At 44.6% G+C, this 14,882-nt stretch overlaps 1 protein-coding gene across 1 annotated transcript in view; it reads left to right on the forward strand.

Moving 5' to 3' along the window:
- The window catches only part of TTC7B (tetratricopeptide repeat domain 7B), a 248,079-nt gene that overhangs the window by 113,612 nt on the left and 119,585 nt on the right, over positions 1-14,882 (forward strand). Inside the window, exons 9-10 of the mRNA XM_011949417.1 lie at positions 13,479-13,562; positions 14,576-14,680. Coding sequence (XP_011804807.1) covers positions 13,479-13,562; positions 14,576-14,680 — 189 coding nt within the window. The remainder of the gene's footprint in view (positions 1-13,478; positions 13,563-14,575; positions 14,681-14,882) is intronic.

The raw sequence follows: 14,882 nt of genomic DNA on the forward strand, positions 1-14,882 counted from the left end.
TCTCCCATCTGGAGACCGGCTGCCTTTGTGTGCACCTACATCATCGTGCCTTTCTTTCCTTGTGGACTCTTCAGCCAGATGCTGGCCAAAGAGCATTGTACAAAGGAGACCCAGACCAAAGGTTTATCATATCCTCATTCTGATAGGTTTAAATAGAAGCACAATGTTTACCATATCTCCAGTGCTGTGAGTTTTCGTGTTTTTAAAGACTAATTGTGAGCCCTGCTGAAAGGTTTGTGTAGGAAGGAACACTTCTTTTTTTCCTCTTCATTTTAAACAGCAGCACTAGTCGGCATGACAACCTGTGCTATTAAAAGTAAAGCAACAAGCACTGCTTCCTCTGTTTTTCAGAATGAACCCAAGCTGCTAAGGAGGTTTGTTTCTTGAATTTGACTATTAATGGCTCCATTTCGACAGCATATTATGGGGTCCTTTTAGAAGGTTGTGTGTGTCCCCCCTCCATAGGCGAGGCAGCTTTAAAGACAGGAATGGTATTTTTATCTTTCCTGTTGAACTCATATTCATGTGTTTATGGTAAATCTCAACAACACCATAGTTCTGTGGGTAGAACTGTCTGACTAGTGATTGTACCAAAAGGACATTTACACCTCCCTAACCTAAACGCTTATTGAATCAGGGAGCACTGTGAAAAGCATTGCACATCTAACAACTTCTGCTTGCCAGGCCTACCATTTGTTTAAAGTTCAGCGTTGCATGCAGCCCCGCTTGTACTGCAGAAACCCAGCCTTGAACTAGGTGCCAAGGTTTCTAGAAGGCATCAGTGGGCATGACACAAATGGAGCCGTAGACTTCTGAGAAATCAAGGCAGGGTGTTTGGTTAGTGCTGGGTGGTCCATAACAACTTGCTGAATGCACCAGCGCTTCAAAGCCAGTGTGCACCCTCATCCTGCCCCCTTTTCTTTGGTTTTAGAGGTCTCTAGATGTGCAAGGAGTGTATCTTCCCCAGGCAGGCCCAAAGGTTAAAGGTCATTGAGTGGGAAATGGGCAGCAGGGGAAGGGATGGGCCCAGCTTGGGGCAGAGCACCTGGACAGTTCCCAGCTCTGGTCCAGCTTTGTGAGTCAGCTCAATAGGGACCATCTTCACCATTTTTACACGACACCCTACCCCAAAGAATGTCAGCCTCTGACACGGCCCCTGGGATCTCCATTCTCACCATTATGAAAATGTTCTTTCGAATTAAGCATTGCTTTCTTAACGTGGTCCTCAATGAAAATGCCAACATGCTGGGGAGGAATGGAAGGAGTTTAAACTCTTAGGGTAGCATAGTTCAGAGAAACAAGGTATCTAGGTACATACCTCATGGTTTTATTTTAGTTCTTTGTTTAAAATTTTTTTTAATATGCCATATTAACCTTTTTAAAGTGTAAAATTCAGTTGCATTTAATTACATTCACAATGTTGTGCAACCATCATCACTATTTATTTGCACATTTTTCCATCATCCCAAACAGAAATTCTGTACCCATCAAGCAATAACTTTTCATTCTCTCCTTCCCGATACCCTAGTAACCTCTAATTTAATTTTTGTCTTTATGAATTTGCTTATTTTGGGTACCTCATATAAAAGGAATCAGGCAATACTTGCCCTTTTATGTTTGGTTTGCTTCATTCACTTAGCCTAATGTTTTCAAGATTCAGCCATGTTATAACAATATATCTGATAGCATTGATCAGAACTTCATTCCTTTTCATGGCTGAATAATATTCCATTGTATGTATATGTTACATTTTGTTTATCCCTTCATCTGTCAATAGACACCTGGATTGTGTCCACCTTTTGGCTATTGTGAATAATGCTACAGTGAATACACTCCTTGGACTTTCCTTCCTTCTCCTGTCCCCAGCCAACATCAACACTTGCACATCAGGGCACAGCATGTTTTCCAAGTTCCCTTTTTCAGTTCTTTTGGATTTACACCTAGGAGTGGAATTGCTTGATCATATGATAATTCTATGTTTAACTTTTTGAGGAACTGCCAGACTGTTTTTCACAGTGACTGTACCATTTTACATTCCTACCAGCAATATACAGGGTTCTAATTTCTCCACTTCTTCACCAGCACTTGTTATTTTAAAATTATTATTAATGTAGACATTCTGGTAGGTGTGATGTGATATCACATTGTGGGATTGATTTTCTTTTCCCTAATAACTAATGATGTTAACATCTTTTTATGGGCTTATTGGCCATTTGTATATCTTCTTTGGTAAAACTACTATTCAAGTCTTTTGCCTATTTTAAAGTCTAAATAATAAACTCTGGTCAACTATATTTTTAGAGATACCACACCTGCTTTTCTTTTTTTTTTTTTGTAGAGATTGTAGAAACCAGCTTGGACTGGTCTCAAACTCTTGGCCTCAAACCCTCCTGTCTTGGCCTCCTAAAGTGCTAAGATTACAGGCATGAGCTACCATGCCCAGCTTCACTTTCTTGAAATGTCTTTTGATGTGCAAAAGTTTTACGTCTTGATTAAGTCCGGTGTATCTATTTTTTATTTTGTTGCTTATGCTCTTGGTGTCATAACTAAGAATCCATTGCCAAATCCAAATTCATGAAGGTTTACTCCTTTGTTTTCCTCTAAGGATTTTACAGTTTTGCTCTTATATTTGAACTGTTTGTCCATTTATAGTTTTTTTTTTTTGTATATGGTGTGAGGTAGGAGTCCAACTCCATTCTTTGGCATGTGGAAATCCAGTTGTCCTAACACCATTTGTTGAAAAAACTATTCTTTGCCCTATTCAATGGACTTGGCACCCTTATCAAATATCAATTGGCCATAAATGTGTGAATTTTTTCCTGGAATCTTAATTCTGTCTTTGGTCTGTATATGTATTTTTATGTAATACCATACTGTTTTGATTTCTGCAGCTTAGTAGTAAGCTTTGAAATCAGGAAGTATGGAGTCTTTTAACTTTGTTCTTTTTCCAGTTTGTTTTGGCTATTCCGGATCTCTTACAATTCCATATGAATTTGAGGATTGGCTTTTCCATTACTGCAAAAAAAAAAAAAAGTTGAAATTTTGATAGGGATGCATTGAATTTATAGGTCACTTTGGATGACATTACCATCTCAACAATGCATCATAGTTTAACATCAGACCTGTGTTATAATCTTAGTTCTGCTACTTTACATGCTGAATATAAACTTGAACAGATTCCATTACCTCTCTGAACCTGTCCCCTTATATGGAAAACATAGATAATAATAAGATCTACCTTGGAATGTTATTGTGAGGATTAAGGAGATAATGTATGTTACTGTAAAAAGTGCATGTTACTATTATTATTGGTGGTATTAATAATCTGCTTTCTAATTTAAAAATCTCCTTTGTATGAAATAGTAACTCTGGCAGATGATCCTTGACCCTTTTATAGGGAAGTACCCACTGTATAGTAAAAAAATTCAGCCCTGGAGTCAAATTCTGTGTTCAAATTCTGGCTCTGCCCTTTCCTAGCTGTGAGACTTTGAGAAAGCTACTGGCCCTTCTGAGCTCCTACATCAGAGACTGTTAGGAAGCTTAGTAAGATAATGACTATAATGTAGCCAGCACAGCAATTGATGGGTAATATATATCATTCGATTCCTCTGTGGTTATTAGAAAGGATTGATCTAAAATGAGTCTCCTTGTAATTTCTATCTATTGTGTCTTTTTGGAGCAATAGGGCAAGTCCAGCCCCACCTCACTGACAGTCTACCAATTTTTTTTCTTTTTTTTTTGGTTGGTCTTATTATCTATTTTGAGCAGGTAATGTATGCACAAGGGAAGTATTACAACAGAGCCAAGGGGAACATGAAGAGGAAGTTACTTGTGTATACTTCTAAAGACTGACTGTAAATCCATAAGCCACTATGCATATGTGCGTGTCCCCATTCAGTGCAAAAGTAGCATGCCACAGGACATAAAAATCTATGTTTTATCCAGCCGGTGATCTATCCTGAAGATTGTACCAGATCCATGTGTCTAGATCTGCCTCTTTCTTCATAGGGTGGGAGAATGTTCCATAGTAAAGATGCCCTGGTAATGGATGACTCCTCCTCCCCTTAGAGTCCACCAAATTTTGAAGACAATTGTCATATTGTCTTTTTTCCTTCAACCTAAAGTGCCCCCGGTTGGTTCCTTTAGAACAAGGGTCAGCAAATTAAAGGGCCAGATGCTAAATATTCTAGGCTTCAAAGGCTAAGAGACAAAATCAAGAATAGCATGTAGGTATAACAAGAGAGAAAACAAATTTCCACAAAGTTTTAATCAATGAAACTCAAAATATAATGAGTACAAGGTTTGTAACATAGATTCATGAATGAGAAGAATGGGGTTGTTTGTGGGGGTAGGGGATAACATCTTGCTTAATTTGGGTTTAAAGTTAATAACCCCTCTCACCAAATTGATGGTGAACGTTCAGCTATAAGTACAATTCTTAACTTTTGGACTCTAAAAACAAGCAGTAGGTCACATTGGGCCCTCAGGCCATAGCTCAGTGACCCTGCTTCAGTCCTTTCTGCTCTGTCATCGTCTCCAGTCTTGGTAATTCCAGTACTCCTCCCTGCCTCCATGTTTGCTGTGGCCCTCCTTAAAGGATCTCCAAAAGAATGGATCCCAATTCTCTGTCCAGCCTTCATTCGAGCATTTACTGTGCTGCTATTTTGTGCATGGTGTGTCCCAGGCTGCTGCACTTTCAACTCCTTACTTCCTCCCTTAGTCCTGGCATGGGCTAAGCGGCAGCCATGGTTGAAGGGTTAAAACCTGGTGCCCCAAGCCAGGGAAGAGAGACTGAAAAGGCCAAAGGTGAGAGGCAATTGAGGAGACAGGAGGAATGGAATGCCCATTTTGTGAATTCAGTGCATTTTGCAAGGAACAGCTACACTGGCAAAGCAGTGGATGGAGTAGTATTTGAGTAGGACCGTGGAGACCCCTTACTCAATGTGCATGCTTGGTCTACTTGATTTGTAGAGAGGAAAGCATGCCAGAAAACTGCATCCAGCATTCAAATTCTATAATAAAGTCTATGACCTTTGAAAACAACCCACTCTACTCCTCTCACCGTGGCCAGAGGCAATGATATCCTTTAAGTGTTTGCCAAAGCAATAAAACTCTGAGACTTCCCTGTTTGGAGCAGTATTGCTGTTTTAAAGCAAAAAGAGAAATGGGAAGGGGTGGGGCATGGATACATTTGCTTTATTTCCAATATAAGGAGAGAAAACTTGAGCAAGTTTTGATGTCTGTGTTTTCTCCAAATTTGGGGCGAGGAGGGGGACTTTCATTTGTAGCTGAGAGTCCCATAAGTATGCCTTTTAGAAGCTTTTCCTGGACCCAGGCTCCTGTATATAGACCTCTCAAACTCTATTTTAATTTGTACTTTCATTTTTAGTTAATTTAGGAGTGCCGGCGCAGTGGCTCACACCTGTAATCCGAGCACTTTGGGAGGCCAAGGCGGGCATATCACCTGAGGTCAGGAGGTTGAGACCAGCCCAGCCAACATAGTGAAACCATGTCTCTACTAAAAATGCAAAATTAGCCAGGTATGGTGGTGCACGCCTGCAATCCCAGCTACTTGGGAGGCTGAGGCAGGAGAATCACTTGAACCCAGGAAGTAGAGGTTGCAGTAAGCCGAGGTCGTGCCATTGCACTCCAGCCTAGGCAACAAGAGCAAAACTCTATCTAACAACAATAAAAAGTTTAGGAGTCGGGGATCATGAGACCTTGGCTCTTACTCTAGGTGTGCCACTGTGTGCAGCCCTGGGGAGGTCCTGTCTCCTCTCTGGGTCTTAGTTTCCATATCCATAAAGTAAGAATGGGATCAGATAATCTCAAAGGCCTCAAATTGCTCTGTGATTCTGTCAGTCTGTGGATCTAAGATGATGGCCCAAAATGTTTGAATAGCTTGCAGAGTTTTTTTATTGCTAAAAGTTAAGGAAGTGAAATATTTTGTATATATCATGTTTAAAAACAATCGGTTACACAACTGCAAGGAATTTGATTAACTGACTCGTGAAGTATACACAATGTGGAAGAGAAAGTCTCCCTGATGAACTGAAGGATCTATGTCATAAGAACTTTTAGGATATGGCTGACCTGTCTATGAGGTAAATAATGATGGCAGTTCACTATGCTATTTGTTGTCTTTTAATAGTGATGAATTTTGGATGTAGACTTCAGGCTAAATTTGAGGGGTGTCTGATTATTTTATTTCTGCCCACTCCCCAATGGGATTTGGATGCAGAATCTTACCCTTGAATTCCAAAAATAGACTTTGGTTTTGCTGTGCTTGTGGTACTGTACAGCTGTCGCTGCCGCACACCCTGTTTGTGTAATTGGGCTTTATGTACTAGGGAGGTAATTGCTAAATCCCTTTCTGATGCCAGAAAAGCTTCTCATTCCTGGAGCCCCTCAAAGATGGCTGATTTATGAAAAGCCGGAAAAAGAGACTGGAAAGGCATAAGCTCTTGTTACCAAAAGGAACCATTTTTGCAAGTGACATTTTGACTCACACTTCAATGATTAGGATGCCATTTAGAGTCTAATTATTGTTCTACCAAATATTCGTGGTATTAAATGAATGTTATCTGGGATTAGAGAGGTGGCAGTCATGTGATTACAGCGAATGGGGCTATCTTTCCTGGTAGAAATAATACCATTGCCAAATCCATCTTCTTTTCTTGTGAGGGAGGTGATTTGGAGATGTCACCTGCTGTTCTGCGTGGGTGACTCAGGGATCTACAGCTCTGGACTGGCCCCACTTCCCTTCCTAGGCCCACCCTGCCAGCCCTCCGCTGGACTCCAGAAGTGGAAAAGGGGCCAGAATCGAGCTCGTGCCACTCAAAGACTCCTATTCACACTGCCTTTGCCGTCCACTGGTGTGCTCACCCTCATCCCCAGGGGTTCTCATTATCCCCTTCATCTGCCCTTCAGAACCCTGAAGACCTGCTCTTGCTTTGTTTCATAAAAGCCAGCCCATTGATAGCCTTCAATGCGGGCCAGACACTCTTTTGAGCATTTCACATGTATTTCTGCATTTAACCCCGATTACAACCCCATGGCTGGGAGGGGGGAGCTTGAATTGAGATAGGCAGCCTGGCCCCAGAGCCAGTGCTTTCACCATGTGACTACTCTTGTTGTCCTCACGCCCTGTGTGCTGGGCTTGGGTGATTAAAGCACTCTCTTATATGTCCCCCATGCACAGAACACCTGCCATCTTCTGAAAAGTCTGTTTTTATCAATGCATCTTTTTCACTGGAACCATTATTAAAATGTGAATGCAGCTGGGTATGGTGGCTCAAGCCTGTAATCCCAGCACTTTGGGAGGCTGAAGTAGGTGGATCACCTGAGGTCAGGAGTTCAAGACCAGCCAGGCCAACATGGTGAAACCCCGTCTCTACTAAAAATACAAAAAATTAGCCAGGCGTGGTGGCAGGCACCTGTAATCTCAGCTACTCGGGAGGCTGAGGCAGGAGAATCGCTTGAACCCAGGAGGTGGAGGTCGCACTGAGCTGAGATTGTGCCACTACACTGCAGTCTGGGTGACAGAGCAAGACCCTGTCTCAAAATAAATAAATAAGCAAATAAATAAATATTTAAAAAATAAAAAATGTGAACGCTTTTATTTTATGTTCTCCATCTCCCCACAACATTAAAACTGCAATTTTTTACTCTGCCACATACACACATGATAGGGTTCTTAAAAAGGGATAGGCAAACAGAACTGGGATGAGCAAACAGCCTAAGGGGCAAGGGTTGTGGATAGCAAATGCCCCCAGTGACAACCCACATTCCTTTACCATGGGTGTGTTTTTTTGGCAGGGAGTCTCCTTTTGTAGTTGAGGTACGGTTGACCTGAACTGCTTAGGGGTTTATGTAATCTTCATGTTTACGGAAACATAGGGGAGGACATGTTATATATCCAGGCAGCATGCTTGGCATCAGCATTTCAGGAGCATCTGAAGCTGTCTGGGCAATTTTCCAAAGCTGGCGTGCCGTCACTGTATCTCATAAGATGCCAAGAGCTCACTGGCAGGCAGCACCATCGGCTGCGATGCCAGAGCTCACACCCTTCTGAATTGGGGTGGAGGGCTAATCTGTAATTGACCCAGATTTCCTAACTCTCTTTAGGACACCCTCTTGGCTTGTTATGGGAGATAGGTTGTTATTATTACGAGAAAGAGGTCCAAACTAGGAGGGAACTGAGAGAGATGCTACCTGTAGAGGAAACACAGGACTCGTGTAATCTTTGTTGGTTGAGAACTTTGCGATGGGCTGGAGATGTGGCACCACTGGCTGTGGTGGTGCTGGTGGATATCGTGGGATCAATAAAGTTGATTGACACTTCTACTAGCTGGAAAGGTCTCCGTCCTTAGTAGCCTCAAGCAAGGGTCCCCATTAGCAGCAAAAAAAAATATATATATATATATTGCTGAGTCTCTGAAATAGTTCAAGAAGTATGTGGCCTTTTTAGAGGCTTTTTATTTAGCTGTACTTTGCTTTCTGCAGCATGAGTGGGCCTGATACGTGAAGTGTGAGTGGCACGATGTAATTAAAGTTTCAGAGGCAGTAGTGTTGTGGTGAAGAGCTCAGTCTCTGGAACCAGACCACTTCACTCCCATCTGGCTCCACCACTGACTCAGAGGCCCGTGTACTCCCTTAACACCTCTGCACCTCAGTTTCTTCACCTGCAAATGGATGATGATAAAGGGACTTGCCTTGTACTTTGCAGGGTCCTTAGGATCACCCAATGAGGCAATGCTTATAAAGTAATTAAAATAGTGCCTGGCTACAGGGTAAATGTTACCACACTTGTTAAAGAAATGAAGAATAAGCATACATTCTGGTCCAGTTCTCTGAAGTTGTGCCCTATTCTCAAGGGTCTCAGATTGAATCCTTTTCTAAAATGAGGAAACATTTCATAAAGTTCTGTAAACATTTTGTAAAGGTATTTATTTCTGATGTAATGCATTGTAAATTTGAGTTTTCGTACATTGAATCTGGGTAAAGTGATAGGTATGATATAATTTGTTGTATTTCCATTCCTAATATAAGAATGTTAAAATTTTTAAAAAGGAATAATAGCTAACGTTTGTTTAGCACTCACTAGCCTGTTTCTGAGGTGCTATTTCCTGTGGCATTGTATGTAGTAACTAACTTAATCTTAGTAACTCTCTACATTAATTACTGTCACATTTCCCATTTTACAGTGAGGAATCTAGGCACACAGTGGTTAATTGCTTGCCTGAATTCACACACCCAATCTGTTGTGCACCTTGATTCTGTATTCCTAGCTGCCATTCAGGTTGTGTACTCCCTATTCTGAAGGGTTCTCAGGCAGAAGCGCTACAACTTGTTGGGGGCTGGAAGGTAGGGATTGTTACAGGAGGAGCCTGAAGCGTTTGATTGGGCATACCGTCAGGGCCTTGGCTGTAGGTGATGGAACCTGACTTGTTAAGCAGAAAAGGAACTTACCCATCTGCACTGCTAAGCTTACCAGTTCCACTAGAGGCTGAAGAAGAGACTGGAACAGATTCAGGGAGACAAAGGCCCTGCCCCAATTTGGGAGGCCCCAGCTCACTCAGGGCGCTTGGAACACTTGGAACACTTGGAACGAGTTCCAGAGGCCCCTTCCCTGCCTCCCTACCTGCAGATTCAGAGGCTGGCAGGAGCATGTGATTGGCTGTCTGCATGCCACGCGTGTGCCACATTCCTATCGCTTCTCTTTTTGGGAGTGCCTGCTCTTCCCCGCCGCCAAAATCGGAAGAGATTTGCAGTAACAGGCAGCCAGAATGACAAGTGCCCTCTCCTTTGGGGGCTTCAACTAGATGCTCCCCAAGTGATCTGCCAGCCACAGGATCCCGTGATTCTACTCCTGATGAGGACTGGGGCTGTTTTTCTTTCCTGTAGCACCTGGAACGCAGCTCTGTACCAATTAGGCCTCCGGTGAATGTGCTTCACAGAGTTTAATGAGACTGTTAGCCTTTGGCATGCAAGAAAAAAAGGGTGCACACTTATTTATAGCATCTAGCTTTTTGATTCAGAACAGACTGTTTCAGTTGCCGAGCTCCTTTTGTTGATCAGGAGAACAGTTGATATTTATTATTCCTCTTAGCAAAAGGAGGACAAAAAACCATTTAAACATTTAAATGTTTAAGTACTTAGTGTTTAAGTACTTACTAAGTATATTTAAGTACTTAGTGGTGATATTGCAACATATTGGTTGAGTAGGGCTGTTAGAACGATCCTCATTTTTGATTATCTACCATCTCTCCACATACCGGCTCCCAGTGCCTCATTTCAGCCACTGTGATCATTCTCATCTCCTCCTCCTCCATCATCCCTCATTCCCATACCCAAGTCAGTTTCTAGGCACTGCTGGCTTTTCACTGCTTAGCATCCTCCATCACACTTGTCCTCCCCCACTTAGTCCCAGCCCATGCCTCCCAGACCTGGGTTAGTTCTCTCCTGCCACCCTGTCTTGCCTACTTGATCTCAGCATGCTGCTTTCATTTCTCCCTTCCCGCTGCACTCCTTAAAGGCACAGTGACACCTTCCTCAGTACAGCAAAGCAGCTAAGAGGGCCCTGGGTTCAGGTTCAGATTCCAGGTCTGCCTCTTGGTGTCCGCACTAGTGAGGAGTGTGTGCAGATGTAATTAACAAAACCAGCATGCAGTGGCTTAGCCAAAGCGGAGTTTATTTGGTTCATCCTACAAGAAGCCTGCGAGAGGCTGGTGCAGTAGCTGCAGCACCTCATGGCATCAGGGCCACACACTTTCTTTCTGCTCAGTGTTCCTGGCCACCCTACTTCCGGCTTTGAAGGGGCAGGGCTGAGAGCAAAGTGGGTGCTGGCAGAGAATGCCCTACTTTTAAAGGACTCTCCTGGAGGCCTCACCGAGCCCCTCCTGCTGATGTCTCATGGCATAGGATGAGGCCCGCAGCCAGCCCTGAACACATTGCCCATGTTCACCTTGCTTAAGATCTTCGGATGCCCACCCTGTGCCATCGCCAAGCACTAGGTGCTTATTAATGCTTAGTACTTTACTTTTAAATAGAATATGTTTTTGTCAGAACAGCTTTTCACAGTTAACCAGCTGGCATGATATTTACTGTGTGACCTTTGTATATGCCATTTAAAATTCTAGAATTCTTTTCTCTCCTCTCCCACCACCTCACTTTACCTTTACCCATTTATCACCTTCACTGCAGCTCCTTGTCTCCAGGTCCCCACCTCCCTGCCCTCCCTCCTTGACTGTCCATGAATCCTGAGCATCCCATCATTTTCCTCTGCTCCTGCACTGGCCACCTAGCAGCACCAAAGAAGGTGGCAACACAGTGGTGCAGGCTCCACTGCGTGCTCACACCAGTCTCTGAGCTGACCCTGCTGGGAGCCTTCTGTCCCCTTTGGTGGAAGGGGCTTTTGTTGTTGTTTAAACCTTCTTCTATTTTTTGCATTGTTTTTCTTTTTCTGCCCTTCTTTTCTTTTCTTCTTTTTGACAGGGTCATCTTGCTCTGTTGCCCAGGCTGGAGTGCAGTGATGCGATCACAGCTCGCCTTAGCCTCAGCCTCCTGGGCTCAAGCTATTCTGCCTCCTCAGCCTCCTGAGTAACTGGGACTACAAGTGTGCACTACCACACCCAGCTAATTTTTTTTACTTTTTTTGTAGAGACGGGGTCTCACTATGTTGCCTCAGCTGGTCTTGAACTCCTGGCCTCCAGTGATCCTCTTGCCTCAGCCTCCCTAAGTGCTGGGATTACAGGTGTGAGCCACTGCGCCCAGCCGCCTCTGTTCTTTTTAAAACCTCCTGCCACTATTCTTTTCTTTTCCTCCTAGCACCCACCTCATTCCATCTTTACAGAGAAAATTGGCTGGGCCCGACAGGGCCTGCCATTCTCTCCTCCTTATCTGGAGGATCTTGCCTCCCTAAGAGAAGGCCTCTCAGCAGGGAAACGTTTGTTCCGGGGACCTGGCTCCCTCTAGTCTTCTGGGACCTGATTTATCTCCCCGGGGTCTTCACTCTGCATGCTCGTTCTGCTCATGGTAGCGAGAGGCTTGAGTTGCCTCTATGAAAAATTAAGCACGTAGATGAAGAGCCCTTCTTCACCCCACACATCCTTCCTTCATGCCCCATCTCCATCTTTTCTTTGCTTATTGGTCCCCATGGCCTATGTTCTCCTCCCGTGTCCCCCAAAGCCACACTTGCAGAGCTCGTCACCCAGTCGATTCGGGTGTTTTCTTGGCCTCTGTTGCCGCTGGCCCCGTTGGCCCCTTCCCGGGGCCCTCTCTGTGTCGTAACACTGCTGTCCCAGCTCCCTTCTTTGCCCACCTTTCCAGATCCTTTTGCTCTCCCTTTCCGTAGTCTGGCCCTGCTGCCTTCTCTCTGAATACTCTTCTGGACTGATCTGATCTCTTCCAGTAACTTCAGTTCTTTTCTCAAATGTTTGTCTTCTGTTAGATCTTTCTCTTGAGGTCCCAGAATGTCTCTGGTAAATTACCTCATGATGCCTCGAACTCAGTATTTCCCATGCCAAACTCGTTCATGACAACTTCCTTCCCCATTCTCCCTTTCTCCTAAAACAAAACAAAACAAAACAAAAAAACCCACAAAAACCTCCCCTTCTCTCCCCCTCTCTCAAACACATGCACTCACTCACTCACTCACACTCGTGCATATACAAGGGCCTTCTGTGGCATGGATTTTCCCCCAGGTATGCGCGCCAGAAACTTTGGGCACATCCTATGCCTCCCCAGTCCCCACATGCTTCCACAGGTGACCCATCCTTGCTGATCTGACCTTGGACACATTTCTTGATTCTGAAGCCCCTGGACCATTCTGTCCACTTTGTTCCTGGCCTGCCTCCATCAAGGTCTTCCTCCTCACCCCACTCATCCCAGTCCCCCACGATCTTCCTAAAGCTCTAACATCATCATGTCACCCTGTGCAGGGACCAGAGGCTCCTCGCTGACTGAGAGGGAAGTCCGTTTGTAGATTACTCACCATGGCAGGCAATGCACCAGTACTGAGAAGATGAAGAAGTTGTGGTTTCTGTCTTTGATGGTTTCTCATAGTGGGGCTGGGCTGGAGAAGGCCCAGCTCAGTTTCTGTTCTCCCTGATGCCATTCCTGATTCCTGGGATCACTTCACCACAGTCCTGTTTCTCGCCCTTGGGGCATTCCTGAGTTTGGCTTTGTATTTGTGTTGTTGATGTATTTGCTTCTTTTCCTGTGCCAGATACAAAGCTACTCAAGGGCAGGGATTGTCACAATTTTGGTCCATTGTGGGTTATCCTGGCCACCGGCATGGTGCATTATCCTGTGTGGGGACTCCGTAGGAGCTCTTTGGTGGAGGATTATGTTTGAAGCTTTCCAGGGAAGCAGATGTGATGGGACTTACCTTAGCGTGCATAGACACAAACTCACACTTGTGCAGTTGCGGCGCCAGCGATTCTCAGAGGTCTGCTTTGTTTTTCTTTCCCACCCAGTGCCTAGAGAGAGCCATGAAGTTTGCCTTTGAGGAGTTCCACCTGTGGTACCAGTTTGCTCTGTCCCTGATGGCTGCTGGAAAAGTGAGTCCCCTTTGTGATGGGCAGTTTTTTATGCCTATCCTATTAAGGCCAAAGAGATTAATGTCATTGAATTGCACGGAATGATAGACTTTATGGAAGTCTTTCAAGCCGCTCTGGGAAACTATCGTGGTCCATTCTCAGTGAACAATCAGATTTAATTGTCTGGGAAGCCAAGATGGACTTATCACTGAGAAGAAAAATTCTGAAATATTTGTCTCTTTCTAGTCATTGTGACTTCATCAGGTGTCATGGGCATGGCTTAAACTAGAGCTAATTTTTTACACTCAACCGAGAGTTAAGCTATTTCCTGGAGGGGAAACCTGTTGGTTTTCTTGAGCAATGTGTCATATTAGTCAGTGCATGATACTGAATGAAAATGTGGGCTGAGAGAGTCCAAGGGCAGGATGGAAGGTTGGTGCTGCTCTCCCAGCTGAGTGACCCAGGCAAGTTACTGAGTAGCTCAGTTTCCTCGGTAGAATGGAGTGAGAGCAGCACCCACTCCGTGGATGTGTTGTCAGGGGAATGAGGTGCTACGCCGTAGGTGTTTGGAGGTGCGTTCCTTGCTGTGTGTACACTCAACAAAGGTCGTAGCTATTGTTTTTCTTGTTAATTTGGGCCATTTAGCGAATGAAGCCTGAGATAGAAGATTATTGGAGCTAAGTGAATTCAGAAATTTAGTATTCTGTGCCTTCAACTGGATATTTATCTTTTATAGGAACAAATTTCCACCATCTTTACATTTTTCTTAATTTTCCAATAGCTACACAAGTATGGGACGAAATTCAGGTGGCACCAGGGAAGCATTCCTGCTGGCTTTTAACCCAGCATACTCCCCAGTCCCTCAGAAGCCACAGGCTCTGGTTTTCACATGCCCCAGGCCCCCGCTTGCTTGGGTTTAAAGTTGGAAAAGCCCACGAGGAGGCCACCCTGACCAAAACCCCCTCTGAGAAGGCTGTCGTATTCGGTTCTGTCAAACGCTTTGAGTTTCACAGAAATAATCTTCTCTTGCCAAGTCTGCCCGTGCCGTGAAGGTGCTGAAAGAGTGTATCCGCCTGAAGCCGGACGACGCCACCATCCCTCTCCTCGCTGCCAAGCTCTGCATGGGCTCCCTGCACTGGGTGAGTAGGGGTGCCCCCCTCCCCGCTCCTACAGAGGACTCCAGGCCAGTCCTGCCCATTTTTTTCATGTTGAGGCACAGAGAGAAAGCGAGGGTGATTCATCAGCTACGCAACGACAAGATACAAGATGGTGTAGAGCCACGGAGCCTGGGCCTGGGCCCCTGGCCTCCTCAGGCCTCATCCACCCCCACCCAAGGACTGA

This window comes from Colobus angolensis, unplaced genomic scaffold (genome assembly GCF_000951035.1).
Source record: "Colobus angolensis palliatus isolate OR3802 unplaced genomic scaffold, Cang.pa_1.0 Scaffold3, whole genome shotgun sequence".
Lineage (NCBI taxonomy): Eukaryota > Metazoa > Chordata > Mammalia > Primates > Cercopithecidae > Colobus > Colobus angolensis.